The sequence below is a fragment of the Amblyomma americanum genome, chromosome 8, assembly GCF_052857255.1.
Source record: "Amblyomma americanum isolate KBUSLIRL-KWMA chromosome 8, ASM5285725v1, whole genome shotgun sequence".
NCBI lineage: Eukaryota > Metazoa > Arthropoda > Arachnida > Ixodida > Ixodidae > Amblyomma > Amblyomma americanum.
The window spans coordinates 6,537,690-6,561,598 of record NC_135504.1 but is presented as its reverse complement, the minus strand read 5'-3'; the positions used below and the strand labels follow the sequence as shown (position 1 = coordinate 6,561,598).

The 23,909-nt window shown below is 47.1% G+C and overlaps 1 protein-coding gene across 1 annotated transcript; it reads right to left on the bottom strand.

Annotated features, from left to right (window-relative positions):
- Positions 1–1,205: 1,205 nt before the first annotated feature.
- Positions 1,206–20,586, bottom strand: LOC144100009 (alpha-scruin-like). Its single transcript, XM_077633058.1, has 16 exons — positions 20,394–20,586; positions 19,050–19,183; positions 17,605–17,721; positions 15,387–15,576; positions 13,486–13,698; positions 10,825–11,171; positions 9,974–10,026; positions 9,020–9,112; positions 8,064–8,180; positions 7,170–7,357; positions 5,992–6,137; positions 5,114–5,230; positions 4,494–4,677; positions 2,997–3,194; positions 2,412–2,626; positions 1,206–1,526 (listed from the first exon to the last, which is right to left on the bottom strand). The coding sequence occupies exons 1-16, from the start codon at positions 20,474–20,476 to the stop codon at positions 1,312–1,314; spliced, it is 2,610 nt and encodes an 869-aa protein (XP_077489184.1). The 5' UTR covers positions 20,477–20,586; the 3' UTR covers positions 1,206–1,311.
- Between the last annotated feature and the right edge of the window lie 3,323 nt (positions 20,587–23,909).

The following is a 23,909-nucleotide window of genomic DNA, read 5'->3' as shown; positions in this document are numbered from 1 at the left end:
CCTGGATGAAAAATGTTTCGCTTCTCTTTGGAAATACAGAGAAAATACAGAAGAAGAGATATTGGTCTATAATTTGAGACCAAGTTCCCATCGCCTTTTTAAATACACTGAAGTTGACCTAGCTTCCTTCATGGCAGCTGGAAATACACTCGTCTAGAGTACGGGAAGAATGAGCTACCACACATATTTAACAGGTGTTACTTCGATATTATCCACATCTGGAGCAGAGGCCCGTGTACTGTGGGATGTCAGTGCACGTTAAAGAAGCCCAGGTGGTCGAAATTATCCGTAACCTTTCACTAAGGCGTCCCTCACAGCCTCAGTTGCCTTGTGACGTTAAACCCTATAAACCAGCCAACCAAACATGCTTTTCCCGAAGGCGGGCTCCCCTCCCCATCGGAAGCAGCCTGCAATCTATCTGGCCGCTCGGACTACTCGGAGTTCCAGCGCCTTCAGTCAGGCGATGGACGCAAATCAAAGCTAGCCTCTACAGCAGCGTGGGTGGAGCTCTCTTGAGCGAAGAAAAGAAAAAATCCCAGTAACGTGTCCCAAACAAGCAGGGACCTAACTTTCTGAATTCATCCCCAAACAAATTTTCATTGCGTTCCTTAACTACTGGAAGGACCGTGAAATACTAGAAAACTATAGAGATGCAGCTATAGGAGAGCAGCTTGAGGCTTCTACATAATAATACTTTTAAGAAGTATAAAGTTTTTGGATGGGACCGTGAGCAGGCGAGTAACTGTCTGGAGGCGTTGATACTGTAGTCCAGAGCGGTGCAGCAACCCACGATATCAGCCCCAAACTGAAAAAAGAGTTGCAGTCACCGTTCTTCATTTCATAACAATTATAATATGCTCAATAGAGATTTCATGGATCTTTTTATTGTGACGCGCATATAGAGATTTTTTTTGTAGATTAACACAGCCCCACTTTGCATCACTATTCGAGAATCCTGTTCCACACTCTCTGTAATCCAACACAGTAATGCAGACAAGCAATGGACCGCACAGAATGGCCCGCCAACGAAAATGAATAGAATGTTAGAACGGTGGAATATTAACAGTAATATCAAGGCTAATGTCATGCTTAAAATTAAAGATAACAGCGGCCCGAGAATTTGTCTTTGCGGCGCTCCCCAAGATACAATACGTTCTCTTGATTACATAGAATTAATGCCTACAGGTATTCTTTTATCCTGTGAATAATTTTCTGACATTATTATTATTATACGAAGAAATTTTTGCAGCAGAAGGGAACGTTTATCGAATTGAAATAAATGCGTACTATAGTTAAATTTTTGTGGCGCTGTTACTCTGCCAGCCTGTCCTTGACCATGCACGTCAGTGACTGGCTGCGGAAGGTCGGCTTCGCAGGGGGCACGCACACGGCCGACATGCCGGTCATGGCTTCCGGGTACTCAGCCGGAAACTTGTAGCAGTCGTCCAGCTGCAGGTACACTTCCGGCCGCTTCAGGGGGCCGTTCAGGACGCTGCTGGTGCCGCCAATGACGTAGATGTTGGTGTCTGCAAGAAGAAACATGGCACGCGCGCGTTGCTTTTCATCAGAAATGGCGATAATGACGCATCAAGCTTTACGTATAGCACGTCATGCCTGGCAAGACTGTGGCAGCACCTTGAGTAACTTAGGGAATATGGGGATCAACGGTAAAGAGAGGGTAGGGAAGATGGGATTGTTGATAAACCAAAAGAAGAAGGCTCCGGACGAGAGCCTTGGACCGCTAGCTACTATTTTGATTAAAGGACTTCGTTTGTGGACATAGTCTGAGGACTTCGTCTGCGCACTTCGTCTGTCGATTTCGTCTGTGCATTTCGTCTGTGCATTTCATATGTGCATCTCGTCTCTACATTTCGACTGCGTATTTCGTCTGTGGACTCATCTGATGAGGCATATTGTACATACGCGCGACGAAGGACTACAAAGTACAAAGTGACTGCCACAGTTGTGGACCTTCCTTGCCTTCCTTTCGGTTCAGCACTGCAAAATCTACGGCCTCTCATTCCCTTCCCCACACACTCAGACATAACGCTGAAGCCCCTGCGTTACGTGTCGCAGCTTGGTGCAAATTTATCAGCCAGCTGTTTTCAAGACGACGTACAGCTCCTCAGCTGGCACTTTTACTCCTGAAGTCAACATTCAAAGAGTTAGGTAACTAGAAATTAGAGCATGTTTTCTTTGCAGCGCGAGAAAAATACTGCGGTCTAGCCCACGCGAATCTCAACAGCACTATTCTAGTTCCACTCCACTAAGACATTGTCTTTAAAACCTTACATCATCTTAGCTTGGGACCCTTGATATACTTCATGTGCATGCCGCTCTTATCAGGAACATACTAACTGCCTGCAGAAGAATTATAATGCCCTTGAAGAGTGTAAGAATGAAAACTTCACCAGCGACGGCGATGGCGGCGGCATGCCTCGAGTGCACGGTGCATCCTACGTGCACCCATCCGCTGGGCTCCAGGACGTCCACATCACGCAGGCTGACCAGTGGCAGACCGGGCTCCGAGTTGTCGTAGCAGCCGCCCACCAGCCACAGCTTCCCGTCCAGACAAGCCGCGGCCGGGAAGGCCCGGGGCTTTGGCAGCGGTGGGCCCTCGGACCAGCTGAGGTGGATAACCAGCAGTGAAGCCCTTTGTAGCATCTCCTTTGACTGAACTCTTAACGCATCTTCTGCTGTTCCACTGGAAAACTTTCGATGTCTAGCTAAACTTTACTCCATCGCTTTACTCCGCCAATTATCCAATCCCAGGAAAGAACGTTCAAGGGCCAGAAGACCTACGTCCTGTCCTGTAGCGCAGTTCCCTTGCTTTGAGCGCCTCTCTAGTCTGCTTACGCTTGTTCTCGCATTGTGAAGATTGAGCCGAACATTCGTTGAAGAGGCACCTGTGCGTCACAACAGCGATTACTGTTGCACAGGCGCCGGCGATAGAGTAAGATGCGCATACAGCTCAGAATCATTTCGAAGAGACTCACGTGTGGGTCTTGGGGCAGTAGATGTCCACCCTGTCCACTGCTCGGTAGAAGTCGCCAGTCTCGGGAATCATGCCGCCGACCACGTAAATGACGTCACCGACCGTTGCGCAGCCCACGGCCATGCGGGGCACGTCCAGAGGAGTGCACTCCTTCCATGTGTCCGATGCCGGGTCATACTCCTCGGTCGACGCGACGGCCCTGCGAACAGCCAAGATGGTTGCCCTCTGGCCGGACTCGCCAGCAACACGCGCGCCACAGCGTAAAACAGTCAATCCCCTGCGCCATTTTGCATTCCTGAAGCCACTTCCATCCGGGTTATTACAAAGGAAACACGACGCCTGTGCGCATGGTCTTTGCAAACATTGCAAAAACATTGTGTGCTCTCGTGTCTCTAGCTGCCGAGGCCATTCTCACTGAACAAAATAGAAGATTGAGAGAATAGAGAAGAGCTCTATCTTGTACCGAAGCCAGCCACGTAGTGTTAGTGACATTTAATGCAGAATGGAGTATTTGTGTTTCTAGTTTATACTATCCCGTACACATGACCTTGCTTTCTGCCACCGGGTAGCGAATTCATTGGCCAGAAACCCGATTCCGACATCTTAGCCTACATGACTATCTCAATTAATAATAATAATGCTACAATAAACAGACAGGGTGGTGTGCAAATTTTTTTTGCGTGCTTCAGAATACAATAGTTCAAACCCTGATGACATTGAACGCAGCCGCTATAAAGAGGATATTACGCAAAGGTTCACAACTTTAGAGCCAAATTACAGGTATTCCACTTCTAATGTTAACACGTATGCGCCATACACTAGATACATGAGGACAAAATAAGGAGGTGCAGACAGAGCGGAGCGCCGCTATGGTTTCCGCACTTTCGCAACAATGCTTTTTCGCTTTTATGCGATATAACGTCCCAAAGTGAGGCGGCTATGAGGGACGCCATAGTGGAGGGTTCCGCATGATTTCGACCACCTGGAGTTCTTTAGCGTGCACTAACATCGCGCAGTACACGGACCTCCAACATTTCGCTTCCATCAAAATGCGACCGCTGCGGCCGGGATCGAACCCGCGCCTTTCTGGTCAGGAGCTGAGCTCCATACCATTGAGCCACCGTGGCGGCTTTCGCAGTAATGCACACATCACATTAGTCTGATGTGACGTTCTGCGGAGCTTCATCTTCATCTGGTGCTCATGTGTTCCCTGTATAGTGGACAGTCCTGCATGTCACCACTTAAGTTTTCAAGACGATAATCCACAACATACGAACAATGAAAAATCAGACAACTTTCAGATTAGAACAAAAAACACAGCTGCCTTTTAGTTATGAGATGAGTGGTTAGATTCGATGGAACATGGCCACGGTAGAAAGCCGTATATGTGTGTGGAAATGTCGCATTGAGCTCCGCAGCCACCACTCCTTTTTGCTGACGGACGCTACAAACACACGGTCTAAGTAAATAAGCCTCCGAGACGCCTCTCGGCGCTCACCGTCCGAAGCGGCCCCTGCCGCCGAAGACGAGAATCCTGTCGTGGAAGCAGGCCGCCCCGTGCGCCGCCCGGCCCATCTTCATGTCAGCCTTGCGGCTCCACTCCATGCTGTCAATGTCGTAGGCGTACGTGGTCTTGCACGCCACCAGTTCGCCGCACTTGCGCGTGTCGGGGTCAAACCCACCTGCAGATGGCGACAGAGGCAAGGGGAGAAACATGAGCAAAAGCACGTGTTGAGTGCATGCGCACTAGCTGTTAATGCAGCTGTGCATGCGGCCGTACCAAGTGACCCGCGGCGCTGATATGGCAAAGTACTTGTGCAAGGGGCTGGGGAGAAATTTCAGGTACGAGGGAATTAGTTCGTATTTCTTTCATCCCGTTCAGCAGCGACTTTCTGAAGCAGATCACATGCATGACGATCAATGTTACATGAGAAATTAAGACAAGCGAAGCATGCGTCACCGAAATTCGGCGATAAAGTGCTTTTCGTTTATTATTGGAAGCTGGAAACGTCGTCCGAAGTTTGCTCTGGGCACAACGGTGGTCGTGTATTCACTCTCCGTTCGGTGAGTGTACTGTCAAAATGGCCTTGAAAAAAATGGGAAGACATTCTGCCTCACCGGTGACGTAGACCGTGTTCCCAATGAGCACGGCCGCGTGGTAGCTCCGGGGCTCGGGCATCATTCCGCACAGGTCCCAGCGGTTCTTGAGGACGTGGTAGTGCAGAACCACGCGGCCTGCGCAGAATTGTTCAAGGCGCGCTTAGGCGATGGCCAAATATTTCGATGTTATTCGGAGTAATCCCAGCCAAGGTTCAGTGCAACGCTTTGCATGAAGTTACCCCACCGCGGTGTGTTGTTCGGCTGCTCATTGTAAGGTCGCGGGTTCGATCCCGGCCACGGGAGCCATATTTCAATACAGGCGAAATACAAAAACGCTTGTGTTCTCTGCAATATCAAGACATGTTAAAGATTTCCAGGCGGTATAAATTAATCCGGAGCAATCCACAGTGCGGAAAATCATTGCCCGAGCGTCGCTTCAAGATGTTAAACTCCACAATTCAAAATTATTTGCGTGTATTGTATAAATGCTAGCACACACGCCCTTCCTGAATTCAGCCAGAAGGGCTCACAAGTATACACACTATTAAAGCCGCAAATGCGTTTTATGTCAAGTGCGCCTGCTAGCCAGCAAATTTTTATTTACGAATCACACTAGCATGAGATTGCAGAGGTCTTCTTTTATCCCACAACATGCGCGCCAATAAGCATGACCGCACTTAATATGAACTCGCTGAGGCAGCTCTGCGGCATACGGAGCCCGATATCCTCGATTCCAGCGCCAAGCAGGTGCAAGCCGTATTGTACTCCTTCCGTAAGACTAAATCAACGCTCACTTTCTGCTGGCCGCGTATCTTTTATGAGTCCACTCAGGAAAAGCTATTCGAGTTGCGGCATCAAGTATATACGTTAATTGATGAGCCTCGGACACAACTTGCCGTTGGCGTAGTTCAGTGGGTCCCTGGGGTCGAGTCCACCAAAAGTAAGGATGACCGGAAGAGTCTCGTCCTGAACCTGCTTGACTCTACGCAACTTCCTGGCGAAAGGTGGAAGTCCGCTGGCATCTCGCAAACCCAGTACCTCCCTGGAAAATGTGTTCAGTGGCTCAGTGGTCACTTGACTATGCACAACTCATCTACGTTCGCTTTTTTTTAATGATCTGCCATTTTACGTCACCGAAACGGCACATACACAGCACGGAAAGATAAGATCGCAGGTCGTAAGACGCATCCACTTAGAGTCGCTTGAACAGGGCGCGTGTTATCTGACTAAGGACACCGACGATGATTTGTCATGCGGGTAATAGAAAGGGCAATGGGCAGACGGTATTAACGGATGTCAGTGTGCGAAGGCTATCCGGTGCCGCACCAGCTCTACATCCAAAGAAGCAGCGCGTCTATTTCTGACTTTATCCCTACACTCCGCCTCATAACTTGGGATCAGAGATCCCGAGCCAGCTGTTCACACGCCCGTGAGCCCGCCACACAGGCCGGAACAACAGCCTTCCGCTGCAAATTGTAAGTACTTCTTAAAGCGGTAGCATTCAAAGCCTCATCGGCAAAAAAAAAATATGTCGCCGTAAGAGAAAAGTCTCGCCCTAACTATCCGAGAGGGATAACAAAAACGTGCCGGAAGGCCGATGTTTTTTAGCGTGGACAACTGGGACGCTTTGACTAATTGCGCAGCCACGTCTGCATCGCGCGCCTGTAAGCTGCCAGTGGCGCGGCGCGATATCGTCTGCTCGCCTTGTCTTAGCTGCGCATGCGCAACCACGCTGAGGCCACGGTGCAACAGGCGAGGCTGAGCCCTCGCTTCCGGCTACAAAAAAAAAAAATGCCGGACGGCCTGTCCTAAATTTTTTTTCTCCCTCTATGTTCACCGGTCATGAAATTCTCTCATTAGCTGTAGGAAAGTGACTTCACCAGACAGGACATGACGTCAGTAGACGGGAAGTGAGGTCACATTTCAGTACAAGCATCAACAGCTCTAATGCTGTCGCATTACCAACATATTAAAGTAATAATTAGCGGCCCTGTAATTTTTTTACAGCGAGCAGCATGAGGCACGCTTCAATCTCTACCCCACCCCTCGCTTTTTTGTCAGGCGGCTCGCTCACTTGGTTCGCTTGAAGTCGTCGTCTACGCGCACCGTGATGCCGTGGTGCGGGTCGTTCCTGGGTGCCACCGGCACGTAGTGGTAGAAGCGTGGCATGCTGGGCCGGCTTAGCGGTGTCCGCAGCTTCATCTCTTGCACGCCAAGGAAGGTGCTCGACTCCAGCGCTAGACGGCCTGGGGGCCAGTGGGCCTAGATCGCCAGCACAGGCAGCATTAGTGGCAGATCTATCTAAGCCACTTCTTCGCCGCAGACAAAAACGAAAAGTCTGGCAACGATTTTTGCCAAGAGTGAAGGCCGTTCTTGATTAACGAAATGAACCATCTAGCCCAAATAGAAGTTCCTGTAAACACCACAGGAAGGCGGCGTTGAAGTGGGCTCAGCATGCGCAGTATGGTCTCTTGTCGATGTCCACCGTAGTGCACTTTTTCCTTTAGCATTTTCTGTTCATGTTCTACTTTCTTCTGGTAATGCGATAGCATTAAAGGCTTCATAGGGAAAACAATGTGTATTCGACCATCAAATTCTGAAAGCAAGTTACACCACTAGACCGGATAATTCCCATTGACTGTAGGGAACTGAAGTCAGTTGACCACAAGAGATTCCACTTCCGGCAAAGGTGCCAACAGCTAATATTATCGCATTCCAAACACACAAGGTAATTAAATGACTCTGTGAAGTTTTTTCCACTCTTATTCTTTCCTAGGAGTAGGCACCACTAAGAATATTAGTTTCGACGACTCCTGCGGCAGGCAACCTTTTTTTCGCTCACCATTTTTTATCCCCTCTCTATTCAGAAATTTTGGCGATCAGCAGTTTTGCCCGCGTTAGATTCCACTTATGTGCATCGGTATCTCAATAAAAGTACACAAAGACTTGCGAAGCGTAAGCAACCCACCCCTTGAGTGCTGTCATCCACGTCGCCAGCATCCGTCCTGGGCCTCGGATGCGGGGTCTTCTTGCGCACGTCCGGGGACACTTCGATTTCCTCCGTGGACCGGTCCTTGTCGTCGTACTGCGTGAGTGTCTCGGTTGTGATTAGTTGTCAATCGCATCAATTCCCGTAATTTAATATATATATATATATATATATATATATATATATATATATATATATATATATATATATATATATATATATATATATATATATATATATATCAACATCTAATAAAACTAATATGTGTATATGCACGAAGAAGCTAGAAACCCTAAAAATGAGCACGCAATAGTTTTACAGTGTTGGGAGCTGTAACTGAACAGATATCTGAGTCGGTTGGGATAATTGAGAGATGCGACTCACGGATTCCGGATGCCAATCTACTGTGTTAAGAATAGCCCGTTTGTAGCAGATGTCACCTTTAGCCTATTCTAAAAAAAATCGCTAGCACGCAGGAAGGAACACACGCACACACGATGCTGTTAGTTAATGTGACATACTGGAAAACAACGGCCAACAGCAGACGACACGCAGAAATGAACACACACACACGATACTGTTAGTTAATGTGACATACTGGAAAACAGCAGCCAACAAACGCATGCCAAGCAGAAAGAAACACACACACGAGGCTAATCTGCAGCATCTTTGAGGTGTTTTATGCACTTCTCTCATTTCGCCGTTTGCTAGAGGGAAGGTGACATGGCTTTGAAAATATATATAACTCAACTCAAGACGAGGACAGCAGGGACAGGCAGAATACAGTTTATAAAGTGGGCGCTCTTGTGTCTCCATCTATCTCTGCTGTGCACGTCTTGAGTTGCGGTATATTTTCGAAGCCCTGCACTTGTCCGCCACTGCTGCCTGTGGCACTGCTTGCTTCAAAACGACGACGAGTCTTAAAGTGCACGCACCACGCTTTTCACCGGCTTGTGGGGCCTCCTCTTCTTGTCTTGGTCTCCCTGGTCCAGCTTCAGTGATGAAGGAGCCCTGGAACTTGGGCCACTCTAACAAAAAAAAGACAGTTTGGGGGTGGCAAAAATTTGTGGTGCACGCGAGAAAGGTTCTTGTTAAGGTCTGCTAAATCAGAGCGGTCACTAATATTCAAAGCGAACGCAAACCAGAGAGCCGCAAGAGAGATATTTCTATTTATAAAGTAACTTGTAAAGAAAAAAGTTGTTAGGCTTGCTTGTCAAACACCTGTGCAGGACAGACGAAAAGAAAAAGGGCAGGAAGAACTTGAGCAGCTTTTACGTTTTCTTTTTAGATTTACTTAGGCTGAATCATTCAGTCCTCCAGCTTACTAAATAGTCTACTCATCCGGTAGCTTATTTAAAGAGCCCTTAGTACTCGTAATTTCGATCTTGAAGCTTACGCCTATACCGCTAGTTATTTACTAAAGCATTTACGCTACGGAACTTTCCGGAGAACGACGCTTCAAAACAATAAAACGTCACATCTTATTGAATTTGTCCTAACAAACGTGGTATTTGTTGATAGCTTATGTTAGGTAAAAAATACTTAGCGCTCTAGTTAGGAAGAACTCGAACATAAAAATATAATAGGCTATTTTCCCCAGTATCGCAAGGTTATTTCATGTCGTCTGCCCATAGTGATCACTATACTGCTGTTATGTTATCGCTGGATCACTCCATTGAAACAGGTTGCACTCAGAAGACAAAGCGAAAAGAAAAGCAGTCCTTGTGGAGCAAAACTGCACCTTCCTTATCATTATCAATGACTGTATTGTACGCAAATAGTGGCTGCCTGCTGCCACTGCTTCAACGTTTTCACGATCACCTTGTGCGCAAGAAATACCGTGAATGTTCCTCAAGAGCCCTAGAAGCAAAGTTTAAATAGCGCCTCACCTTCAAGCCAGACCCATCCGTTGACTCCGGTGGTACCGTGACTGCTGCCAGTCCTGTGCAGATTTATTAACATCGTATGCTACCTTCTTTGCGCTCGTGTAGACAACCTAAGTGAACGGCTAGCAAGATAGAGACAGATCACTCTACTCTTAAGCTTCTTGATAAATACGTAGCTGGCATACAGTTTAATAAAAAAAGTCTCCCCAATCCTAAACAAAACTCATGAAACAAAATATCGTAGTTTTCACTGCAGCAGATCAGAGTAGATGGATGGACGGACGGACGGATGGATGGATGGATGGATGGATGGAAGATAGAAGCATCCCCTTTGAAACGGGGTGGTGCCAGTTGCCACCATGCTAGGATTTTTTTCTTCGTTTTAGTTAAACTCTAATAAATTGCTCTTAAAATTCGCCATTTTCTTTATATACGTTTTCTGTTCCACACTTCTGGCCTTATATCACCTGCCTGCTCTTGAGCTACCAAACTTCCAGTCGCTTTTTGCTAACTTCCACCGCAGATTTATTTACACGATCATTATGTCTAAACCCTAGAACTTCAGGGAGAGGGACTGTGCCTGCATCGACATCCGGATGAATGCCATCACATTTGAGTATGAAGTGTTCAATCGTTTCTACAGATTTACCACTGGCAGCACATGTGTCATCCTCTTCGTTAAGTTTCTTTTTGTAGCTGAGCGTTCTAAGACACCCTGACCTAGCTTCACAGAGTAGGGCACTGCTTCACTGCCTCTAGAGTTACCATAGAACGATTCCTGCCTGATCTGCCTTTTCAAGTATCGATATAGGTTTAAATTGTGCTTCATTCGAGAAGATGTAAGCGCCGCCCACCGGTGAGTTTCTTGGGCAGGCATTCGCAGTCGAGGAAGGTGAGCCGTTGCCGGTGGTACACGTCGACGTCTTCCACCGAGGTGCCGTCCAGGCAGCTCATGCCGCCCAGCACGTAGACGCGGTCGTCGGCGCTGGCGGCGGCCACGGCGTGCCGGGGTCGCGAGAGCTTAAAGCGGAACTCCCAGCGGCCTCGAAGGGAGTCGAACGCCAGGACGTCGGCTACGTTCGTGAAGCCGGTCGGGTCGCGGCCCGACGGCTTCAGGCCACCCGCCAGCCACAGCTCGTGGTGGATGGTGAGCGCCGTGCAGTAGGCGCGGGGCTCCGGCAGGCTTGGACGTCGTACCCAGCTGCAGTGAAGAACAGTGGCAGAAACCGCAATACAAAACTATAAAGAACACCTTCCAAAAAGACCGCCAAAGTAGGAAGTGTGAATGTTTTCGAGTACATTCTGCGGCAACATCCACTGTCATTCACGGGGATATAGAGAAGCCCAGCATAACTTGTACTGTCTCCTGTTTTTTTTTTTTTCCTGAAGACATTTTTATTTTCCGAGCCGCCGCGGTGGCTCAGTGGTTATGGCGCTCGGCCGCTGACCCGAAAGACGCGGGTTCGATCCCGGCCGCGGCAGTCGCATTTTGATGAAGGCGAAATCGCAGTGCATGTTAGAGAACCCCAGGTGGTCGAAATTTCCAAACACCTTCACTATGGCGTCCCTTATAGCCTGACTCGCTTTGGAGCGTTAAACCCCCATTAAACATCAACCATTCAAGCTGACCTAACTAAGCTAGGCCATCATCAATTTTTTTAAGATTTGACTCGCTTAACGGCGATTTCAAGAATTTTTTTCCTGAAGTGCTAATGCTTAAAAGCTGTCCTGTTTACTGCTTTATACCGGGTGCTTCAAAGAAGCATGTCGCTATTTTTCTTAATTAGCTTTTTGTGGACAAAAAGATGAATTTGGAGGCATAAAAAGTGAAAATTGGTTTTGGGGGAAAGGAAATGGCGCAGTATCTGTCTCACATATCGGCGGGCACCTTAATCGCACCGTAAGGGAAGAGATAAAGGAGAGAGTGAAAGAAGAAAGGAAGAGATAGGTGCCGCAGTGGAGGGCTCCGGAATAATTTCGACCACCTGAACGTGCACTGACATCGCACAGCACACGGGCGCCTTAGCGTTTCGCCTCCATCGAAACGCAGCCGCCGCGGTCGGGTTCGACCACGGGAGCTCCGGATCAGTAGGCGAGCGCCTAACCACTGAGCCGCCGCGGCGGATACGGTATAGCAATGTCAAGGTTTGCGGACTTCACAGAACAGGTGAACCATTTTTACTGGTAACCTGATTAATAAATTTTTCGTAGGGATATTTTTTTATGACAGTTAGACATATGATCGTCACTGCTTCATATGAGATTCAAGCTGCGCAAAAGGGGTATATATATATATATATATATATATATATATATATATATATATATATATATATATATATATATATATATATATATATATATATATATATATATATATATATATATATATATATATATATATATATATATATATATTTTACCTGAATCAACTTCTTGACGGTTTCTGCGAATTTTCTCGTAAACTTCAAATGTTTTAAACCCTGTCCTGGTAATTGCTTTATACACATGCTCTCGCATAGAAAAGCAACATTACACTGAATGAGGTGAGGGCTCGATTTTATTAACCACAGATCAGCCGTCAGCCTAGCACTGACGCCCACTTTGACACCATGTCCATTCATTATTTCCCATGCTTTCTAACGGAGGTATTAGAGGTAAAAGTTGATGCATGCAGCTTGAGGAGCCCCCGAGGCCCGTACAAGCAGCACCAATGAGAGGCATACGCACATAACTTCAGGAGCAGTTTCATAGGGTAAAAGATAACTGCGGCTACAATGCACAGAAAGCAGAAATGTTCATAACGCAATGTTCAGAATTTTGAAAGAGCCTCAAAATCAAAGAAAGCTCTCACTTATGCAGCATTGAAATGTTTTAGTGAGGGCTGGATTTTGTCTATCATGTGTGACTGATCATGAGCAATGAATTCTGATGGAGTCAGGTTGCAATATTTTTTACCTCTGTCATGAAAACTGTTGAGAAATTTGGGTAGGCGGTCCTGATACATTTTATCGCTGTAATTAGTGGAATATCTGGGAACTTTCTATCTTCAGGGATTGTCATCCAATGTCCTTCATAACCTTGATAAAATTACTTTATCAGTCTTTCGAGTGTTCCTTTGCTGAATGTTGGGAACATATTTTTTTTTAAAATAGCTTCAGTGTGTGTGTACATGCTAGGTCTTCAGTAATACGCAAGACTTTTTTCAATAGAAACAGCTTGTTAATGTTGGATTCAGTTGTTGAACCCATTAATAAATGGCAATAGTAGTTATGGGACGAGATATTGATTAATGCATTATAAATTAAGAGGTTTGCGATCCAGCAAAGGTATATATTTATTTCGACTCAATGAGCCTGCAGTGCGGCTACCTATCTAAGCGATGAATTTAACTGGTGCTATGCCCTTCGCCTTCATAGCAACGCTTGTTGCGTGCGGCCCATTAGCCGCTCAGCTTGCGTACTGTTGGCGCGAATGGAGACGAAGCTCTACGACCGGCGCTCTGTTATACGCACGTGCGCTCGTTGGTGTCGGTGGCGTGCACCGTGGAGAGCACCTCGGCGGGCACCATGCCGGTGAAGACCTGTTTCTTGGTGGTGACGCCCCCCACCACGTACACCATGCCCGCCAGGTAGGCCACCCCGCAGCCCATCAGGGGAAGAGGCAAGTTGCGGTACGGAACCCAAGCGTCGGACGCAGGGTTGTACACCTCCACAGACTGAAGGATCCTGCGCGAGTACCGAAAGTCCTACTGTTGAAAAAAAAAGGAGAGCTTGGCTCAGGTTTGCGCGGTTAAAAGGTAGCGCCATAAATGTAGAAAAAGCCAGCTGCATTCGCTCTTATTAGCTCGCATCCCATTCTAGCTTTTTGTTCTCGTTTTTTAAACATAATTCATTATTTTCATTTTAAATCTATTTAGTTCAGGCTCTGAACTTATTGCTTGCCTACTGTTGAAAAAAAAAGGAGAGCTTGGCTCAGGTTTGCGCGGTTAAAAGGTAGCGCCATAAATGTAGAAAAAGCCAGCTGCATTCGCTCTTATTAGCTCGCATCCCATTCTAGCTTTTTGTTCTCGTTTTTTAAACATAATTCATTATTTTCATTTTAAATCTATTTAGTTCAGGCTCTGAACTTATTGACTTGTACATTTCTCTACTGTGCTTCTGATAAGAACGCCCACCTCAAAGGTATCTATTTTGAACTTACAGATTAGTTCTGCTGTGTTCTATAATTATTGCCTAGTAAACGAAAAAATGCCGTAACTCAAGGTACCTGCGTGTCCGTGCATTGTAGGGGGGGGGGGGGGGGGAGTACAGAAATAGTGTGGTGTATAAATACATTCTCACCCACACAAATCTAATGGAGCGATTATGTAAATCTTACAGCGTACAGTCTCACAAACCTTGCAAGTAAACTTCCGAGCTACTTGCACCCTCCTTTCTGTCGCAAAGGTTTTTTCAGTACTAGCACTGAAAAACTTGTGCCAGCTTTATTTTATAGCCGTCAACGAAAACATCTTGAGGATAAGGTGTTCTCTCTTATCCTAAAATAAGACATTCTTTAGGAACTTCTTTAGTATGATATTTCAGACAGTGTCTGAAAGCCACTGCGCCTATCTACGTTGTGACAGTCGTCGCAAAGTTGGGAGTGGTACATGGCATAACTACAGCGTGCTAGTAGCCTGAATCTTCATCCACTCCACTAGATTTGCAACGTTCGGACGTGCGTGAAGTATGCTTCGCAAGCAGTGGCGGTATCACCGCTAAAAACATGACCGCGGAGCACCTACTTATTCGATGGTTCTGACCATATTTGTTAACACTTCCTCTCCATAAATGTTTTCATGTCTCTTTTATACGGACACAACAAAACCAGCAGCCCTACGAAGTACTGCATATCTTATTTTGTACCGGCGTATCCTTACTTCCTCAGTCCAAGAATAAACCTAGTCATTGTAGACTACTCATATAGTATCGTATCCACCAGTCTAAGAGCCGCTCTTTTTTTTCACATTTTTTTTCACGCCGCTAGAGCTTCGTTGTTTTTCCTCACAAGCTACAAGTAGCCCATATTCACCACAAGTAGCCAGTATTCGTAAGGATATTTGATTTTGTTTCTTCACTATTCTATTCGATATTTACTGCACTATTCGTATTCGATTCGGTTTGAAAAGGTGTTATTCGCCCATCCCTGCTTTCTGCCTTTCCTTCTTTCCTATGGTCATTCGGCAAAGCTTCAAGTATACTTCTTTAAAAAAGTATATAATGTGTTAATTTTGCATATATTACACTTTAGGTCAATACAAAATAAAATTCAGTATTATCAATGTCAGGTTGGGTGCAAAATGGCGCTCATTGTGTACAGAGGACCAAGCAAACAAGAAAACAAAGCAAGCATCTTGGAGCAAATTGCTACTCACTCTCCCTTGTGGTCCTTTCCGCCGACGACCATAATTTTTTCGTTAACCACGGTGGCCCCGTGGCAAGCCCGTGCGTGTAGCATGTCGGCCACCCTATCCCATTTCTTCTCGCGTACGCCGAACTTGAACACCGACCGCTGGGCGCGAGCCTCGCCCTTCCCGGCCACCACATCAATGGGGCTGTAGCCGCCTGCGGACACGCATGGCTTACTTTAGATGGAACTGCACGCGCTGCCGTGCACGCTCAAGGCAGGTGTCCTCGTCCACAGTAATGCTCACGCGCTGGTCAATAGACTCAAGGTCTTTGTCCTCTAGATACACGACACTTGAGATGCAACCTTGACTACAAAACCTATACAAGCAAACCAAGTAAATCGCTGCTCTTATCCGCAGGGTGGCCACACGCAATTACCGCTTGTGGGAGAAGGAAGTCTTTAATATGTCAAGGCTCGCTCACCAGCCGCTTGACCTTTGACCTTTCCTATCACTTGCTCATCAAAAAGTAACAAGGCAAGGTTGTTGACCTTATTAGAAAGGCGACCACCTCAGAACTCCGCCTACCCCACTCAATTAGCACAAATGACCTAATCATAACTAGCACCTACAATGCTATAACATTATCTCGGAAGTATTCAAAGCCGAACGAAGCAACCTGATATTTCGACTAACCAGCACAGAAACCAACCATCTCCGACTGTGTCTCCACCTTGCGCCCACCACGTGCTCACCTGCCCCAGCTCTCAAATTATCCCACCTGGCATGCGGGGCCAACTGTGATCAGATCTCTACCCAGACATGTGAACCTCGAGCTACGCAGGGGAAGATACCAGTCCCGAGTTGAATATTACACCAGACACTACAGAGACAAACCGGACATCTACTTGGACGCGGTGAAAGATAACCTACGAGGCTATTACACGTACCACTCTAGCCGCCTACGAGGATGGCACCATAAAGGCCGCAGCCGCCACCCACACCAACAACCCTACGAAGGCTGAGGGCGCGGACAAGGAAGAAAGCTGGGCAAGTTGGTGGTTCATGTTCAATTAAGGAGACTATCGCATAGGACTGGGACGAACGGATATAAAATACAGTACAAGTGTGGCCGTTGGCTAGGCGATACGCGCTACACAAGATCCCAATATCATAAATATGCGCGGACTCCCAAGTTGCCTGCCGTCAGTACCAGCAAGACATCACCACAACAACCTCCAACGCATTATAGCATCAAGAGACACGCTTACTTCAGAGATAATCCTCACGTGGGTTCCTGGGAATGCCTTTATCCACGTATCAGCGAGCTCAAGCAATGGCCCAAGAGCTACCCCTCCGGGCCCCAGAAGATCTGACACCCAAGCCCAAGCGGGAAACCTCGTGGGCTCTACCCGATATTAACAAATCACCACTCATTACACTAACAGCCGTTTCATGCTCCCACCACCTAACAGTACATTAGATTCAAAATAAAGTGCGATCCAGCGGCGACCACGGGCGAACTGTTACATCTCACCCTACTTCCTTCATCGCTACGCCCTACGTAGACCCTACCCCTCTGTTCAACATGTGGGGCAGCAAAGGCCACCCTCACACTATCTGAGGGAATGCCCTCAACTCATTGGAGTACCTCTATACTCATCCATCCCCCTCCGCATGGGAGGCCGCTCTGCGAGTTGCTGAACTAGCTCGCCAAACATGGCTAGCGGACAGAGCTCTCAGCGACGCACTGGTCCGTGGACTCTTGAAGAAGCCCACTTTTGAAGGCGTTCTTTTACTTTGTTTTGCTTCAAAATAACGTTGCTACAACCGCTACCACCCCAAGCGGGCTGAGGGAAGAATGTAGCAGCGTTACCAGAGATGGAACGTCGCCCTCGTCATCAGGGACCGAACACGGCATTGTTTTGTTTTCAAATTAACAAGAAACGACGATACGTTCTAGGCATAGCGTAATATGACAAAGTTTTCTAATACCGATGGGCACAATGAATGCTTCGAATAACAACTGCTACTCTGTTAACTCTGCTAAACTTCACTCATATACCTGGTGCCTCCAACCCAGGAAAGAGGAGGGCAGAATAAATGCGCGTCTATGTATGCAAATGTACTGCGCAGTCAATTTCGTGAAAAGTTCGGTGAAGCACGGATCGGATTTTAGTGGGCTGAAGGAAAAAAAACTGACGGGACTGACAAATAAAAAGAGCAAATGACTCCCGTTTCGCACCGATGACGAAGATGCAGCCCGCGTAGTAGACGACGGCGTGGTAGTGTCGCGGCTCGGGCAGAGGCTGAAAGGTGAGCCATTGGTTCAGCTGAGGCTTGAACACGTACGTTGACTTCCCTGCAGTTATGTAAGAAGAGCAGGTGAATTTTACACCGTCCCCAATCTGTACTTGTGCTGTGTTCGCTAACGATTTCTTCCTTCGGCGACAATGCAGGCTAAATGAGCTCGCCTGTAACACTAGCAGCCCTTAGAACCAGTAAAGACTGCGCTTACAAGCGGCGTGCAGCCTCTAGATATCTGCACATCTAAAAAGTCGTCTTTTCGAAAAAGTCACCTTTGTGAGAAGCAAGATATAGCGGCAATACCACTTTCTTATTTCCAAACAAGAAATCTCTATAAAAGCAGAGTTGCAGCAAAACACATCTTTCATTATGCTAGAGCGTTGTGTATTTCGAAGGACGTGCTTGTAATGCTAAGGCAGCCTGGAAACATGCGCCAAGAGTGCAATGCGTTTCGTTTCTGTAAGAAATGCTCTTTCGCATATTACTTGAATAAGTCGGGACAAGTCGCAACAATCCGACACACACGCCTAATACCCTAAACAACCTGTGCGTGATTCTTAGCCTCGTTTCAGTAGAACCCAAGAAGAGGTTTACATTCACGTCAAGCACGATCCTTACGTTCGGAAGGAGCATTTTCTCGCTGTTTCCTTTACTTGTGTCGGGTCGTATCGAATTTATTCCCCAAAAGTAAGATACCGGATCACACAATGAAATGGTTAAATCGAAAGCAATGCTAAAAAACAGCGTTTTAGACACTCTGAGACATCATCGTGTACTTTGTTGCGGGCTGTACCGCTTAATGATGTCAAAGTATTTCTCCTACGTCTACGTAAAATCGAATGTTCAGAGCAAAGCAACCAAGTACGCTCCCTTTGAGGCGGACAGTATCACTTCACTTGTTACTATCCTGTATATCATCCCTGAACTCTGGAATAGTGCAGCTCTTAATGCAAGAGAATACCACTCTCTGCAACTGAAGAACAAAAATGTTTTTCCCTGTCAAAGGACCCCCTTCCAGCTAATGGCGTCGCCCGGTGCTCATGCGCCTGCTAGCGTGACAAAGCAGGGATTGGCAGATAAAATGGGGTAGTCCACTCCCTCCATTGTTGCCAACAGTCCCCCCCCCCCCCCCCCCCTAGCATTTTGACGCCGCTCCCTGCATTGTCAGGCTAGCTGGCATATGGAAATCGGCAAACGCCTTTGGCTGGAAGGGGGTCTTGACGGGGAAACGCCACTTCGTTCTTGAGTTATATCCGACTATAGCTAGCTTCATTAGCGAGTGACTCTGTGCCTTGGAGAGTATTATAGAGCAATACCCAATGCACTGCGGCCGTAGGGTGGCATGTGCACTGACATGTTCAAAGCGCATCGAGAATCGCGTACCGGCCGAGATGTCGTCAGGTTCCTGGAGGTTGATGCCGCCGAGCACAACCACGACGGCAGAGTCCGAATTCTGCACTTTCCCCACCAGCGACACCTCTTGGGCCTCTTCGCGCTCTCTGCTGCTTGGCGAGAGCCTGCGTAGATTTCTTCGTTACCGAGTAATTCTCTTCGCGTTCATTTTCGACCATGAACACTCAGGTCACTGCAGTTTCGCATTGGAGAAAAATGAGCATGTAAGGGGGTACAGTATGAATTCATAAAGCGAGTATATCTTTCAGAGTCACTAACGAGGAATAAGAAGTGCAGCTAAGCTGAAATATTAGTGCCCTAAAATTGCAAACATATGTTTTCGTCCAAAACTGAGTTTGCATGGGAGAGAAATTTACGTAAAACTAGTTTCGTTTTCGTTCGCTTTCTCAGACTCGGTGAGGTCTCGAAGAAGTGGTATACCCGTCTTTAAAATGACGTAACTATGCCTGGTTTTTCTGAGGGTGCAGAAGGGCGAATAAATCATTCATATTTTATTTCAATGTCCCCTTACCATGTCAGGTGTGTGATGGCAAGATTAGTGGGAATACTGAGAGCAATGTCGCAGGTAGTGCACGACTCAAGCAACCTAGTAAACCGGGTGGAGGGCAATGGCGGTGAAGGACATTTTGATGCTGCCCTGGCGCTGTGGCCCAGCAGCAGCAGAGAACCATTTAAGCAAATTTAGGGCCTCCCCTATGAAGTTGACATGTCGATCAGAATGGCGACGCTGTTCTGTAGGAAGAAATATAGCCAAGTGGTTCAATTCACACAGCACACTTATTGGCAGGATAACAACAGCTTGAAATAAACATATTTTTGCTGTTGCTAGAGGAGTTCACACCAATTAACTCCTCACCACAAATATAGCAACCTCACTACTGCATCCTGTGGGTTCCTGCGCACCCCACAACTCTTTAAGCGCACATTGAAGTATCCATAGTCCTCTTGGCATTGGTCGTATTCCCTTGACCTGATGCTAATAATAAAACGTTGCATCATAATGTAGAAACTCATCAGCCATAAAATCAGACATAAGAAGGGTGGCTAGCTACATTCGGCAAGAATTCACAGTGCTCGGCGCATTTAAGAAGTCAAAGAGTACCTCTACGACTAGGCAAATCTGTCTCCACCGCACTATCAGCGAAGGTAACGCTGTCTTCTTCACTCCCGAACCAACCACAAGTATCGTACTCTCGACAGTAGCCCAGCAGTACTTAAAATTAATTGGCGGGTTTCATGCGGTCTGTAAACCTGAGACCATTTCGATGGGCCCGCAGCTCGTTCTGGCAGCGTGGCCGTATGAGGTGCTCCTACCTGGCATCCCTCCTGGTGGGCGAGGCGTGCCCGGCGACGCTCATGTCCGTGCCCGACGACGTCCCCTTGCCCCAGCCGAACATGGCGTCCGAGAGCCAGCAACGCGCAGCGGGACCGGCAGCATGCGCTAGCCGCTACTGGCCGGAGCCTGCTCGGCCGATGCCCTCACGCCACGGCAGCACGAGCGACGGAGCTGGAGGTACACCTCTTTCTCTTCGTCTACTCGGTGCTTGCTAACATCAGGCAAAAAATTTAGAACAAGAGCAGCAACTAGAAAAGGTTCCATATATGTACGATCTCTCACCACAGATGAACTTTACACGATGTCAAGAATGATGACGTTTCTTTTTATACTTACTGCCGGTATGGCGGAGAACCTGCCGGCAGCATTCACAGGACTAGGACTAGCAACCAGCTCAACCACCTTCATTGGGTGTCCATAGAGTGCGTACGGACTTCTCTATTCCAGGCAACATAGTGTGCCATAAGCGGAGCCTCACGCGTTTCCCCAGCTTATTAGGATGCTATCCAGCCTCGTCGAGCAATAATGGACAGGCAAATGTATGTAGGTTTAATTACTTTCTTTTTCGTTACCACCACGATTCTTAAAAACGACATGCTTAAATATGTAAGTCCCCTATTCCGCATTTGTTGGCCAATCCCCCTTGGTGGGTATGTGTCATGTCACTAAGGCAACAACAACAATATGTTGGATAGACATGCGGACGCTGTCTTGTTGTCTTATGTCCAAGTAATAGATCGTACGTATTAGTGATTGGCCAAGAAGGTCGGTGACCAAAAATCGAAATAAAATAAAATCTTGAAATAGCCAAATAAAAATATATATAACTTTTTAGAGAGAGATAGAAGAGTGGCTGGAAAATCAGTGGCTCACTAATGCGATGAGAAAATAATGATTACGGACCATAAATTATAGCTCAGAAAAACAAAAAAGCACTATGAGAATATCAGCGAGTTAGCAATCACTCTGATTCTGCTGCGCTGCTCAGTAAATGTTTAATAGGCTCTAAAGGAACCGCATCTGCATGTTAGCGCCTGTACTTAATTGAAGACGAGAGCATCATATGCCGTTACTGCCGCCCTGTCTTGCTTTTTTTTTAATTTCCCTCTCCTCCCTCTGCCTACATTTTCATAGTTACTAAACCACCCACTGGCGACGTGCGTCCGATCCCGCGCGCAAATGCGTCCGAAGTTTTGAAGTTCTTCCCACTGCTGTAAAACTAACCTCTTCCACTGAAACCAAAATATACAGATGACGCTATTCACGCGTTCATTTCTTGACCCCATCGACCGCATTCCCATGGAGGTGAAGGGCAAGGCCTCACGTGTACTAGATTTAGGGCGCACGTCGAAGAACGTGAAAGAGTTGAAATATATCCTGACACCTAAAATTAATCTTGCTTCATAGCTAACAGCGTAGACCAGGCTCGTCAGTGTATCTAGAAAATTAAGGATGGGTCCCACAGCAGCCGGAACCAAACCTCACAGGTGACACCCCCACGTCTATTAGTGTCCGGTACACCGTGCACCGGAAACTGTCCGTAGAAGACACCTGCATGTTCAACCTGAGCTTCAGTAAAGTAATGGAGGCACTTTGCATGTGAATTTAAAAGGAGAGGAAAATTGACAGCAGCAGCTTCTAATGGATTACAACAATTAATGCATTCCACGGTCCTATTGTCGGCTCCTGTGCCTTAAATTCAAAATGTGAATGCATTTCGTTACGATTTCAGCCTTAGTTTATTCATATGAGAGTGCATCGTTTTTTTATTCTATTTATTTTAGCTTAGTTAGGATTTTATGGATAGCTTACTGCGGGTTCGAGCCCGCTTCTTTCAGGTCAGTGGTCGGGCACCATAACCGCTGAGCCGCCGCAGCGCCCTGAGGATATGGGTAGACGAGTTTAAAAGTTCATGATATGCAAAAACCACCTGAGAAACAAAGAAATCAGCGAAAGAGCTGTTTATGATGTAATTGCAGCGTAGTCAAAAATAAGCTTGCCAGCATTCAGATATCAAGGACGGCTTCTTGAGGTTTCATAACCTTAGTGTCCAAAAGACGAGGATGGTGTTACCCGTCCGCTTAGACTACGGCTCGGAGCTGTTCAGTTCGGGCGGCGTCGGTGTAACGATGGTACTAGAGCCATTTTTGTAATGGAGAGTGTTCAAAGTGATAGCCACACAGCAGCTGCACTATTCATTAGGGCCTTCTTTAGTTTGCAGTAGTCTGTCCGCTCTCATGTCTACTCACCCTGCTATTTTTTCTTCTTTCGCATGTTTTGTTGTCGAAGCACGCGTGAACCTTTAGCCGCCTGAACGTTGTAGTGAACATAAATTAGAAATTAGTAGAAGTTTTCTCATGGGCAACTCTAACCCATCGTCTTTGCAGGTTTCTTCCAGATTAAAATGTAAAGTCACGTGGGTACCAACATGTGGACCGTACGCACTTAATATATTTCAAGTGCCTCCGTGTTTTAAACAGTCACAGTCACTACGCCCCAGTGCCGCCGGGTATCCACCGGTGATACAATGGTTACAAGCTTTCCCTGCTTGGTGCTCGGCTTCTTTAGGGTGAAATGCTTGGGAAATGGGTCTCTGACCCCACCTTGCGCAATGAAAACTACCTTGTGCCATGGTGCACTTTGACCAAAGCTGCCCTTGTGCCATAAAATTCATCGTCATCAATCATCGTCATCAGTCACTACGCCTTTTTTTTCTCATGACCACCCCACCACCCTGTACTTAACTTGAAACCAAAATAGGAAGCTGCGAGTCACACTCCCTGTAAAAACCCTAAGACAACGTTTCCCGCGAAGACAAGTCACCTTGTTCTTGCTATAAATGCAATGCCTTTTTTATTCTTTCACGTGATGAGCATCGTCTACACACACGCGCTGCTGCTAGCACTCTTTTTTTCCCACGCACGCGTTGTCGGACTTCCTCCGGTAGAGGTGATCCTTGCAGTAGCACCCGCTGAAGTAAACCTTGGAGCACGACTGGATTCCGTTCTGGAGGTCTCCGCACTTGCGCTCCGCGCAGCTGCTGCCGTCGGCTTCCTTGTACCTCTCGCCTTTGTCGCAGTTGTGCTTTGCTGCAATCAATCAGGTTGCAGTTCGAAGAAACTTGAGTCAGTTACCTCGTAACTCCGGTAAGGACAGCGCGTGATTCGCTAAAGACTACAAGCATTCTGAAAAGAACAGTGTTGACAGACATAGGACGAGCATAAGGGCGACACAAAACTGCGCTGTGAGCGCTTTCAATGATCCAGGCTGTCGCATGTATACCAGACAGCCATGGCTCCGTCCGTCCCTGACAGATAGCGTAAACGTTGCAGGAGCTTTGCGTATTCTATAGCTGAATGGCCGATGACGATTCAAGCTGCAGCAACATGGAGCTCTCGGCGATATCAAGCCACCGAGTGACAGTGTGCTTGCTGTAAATAATACTTATTGCCAGCAGGCCCGGTGTCGCAATTTAAAATAATGGAAAGCATACT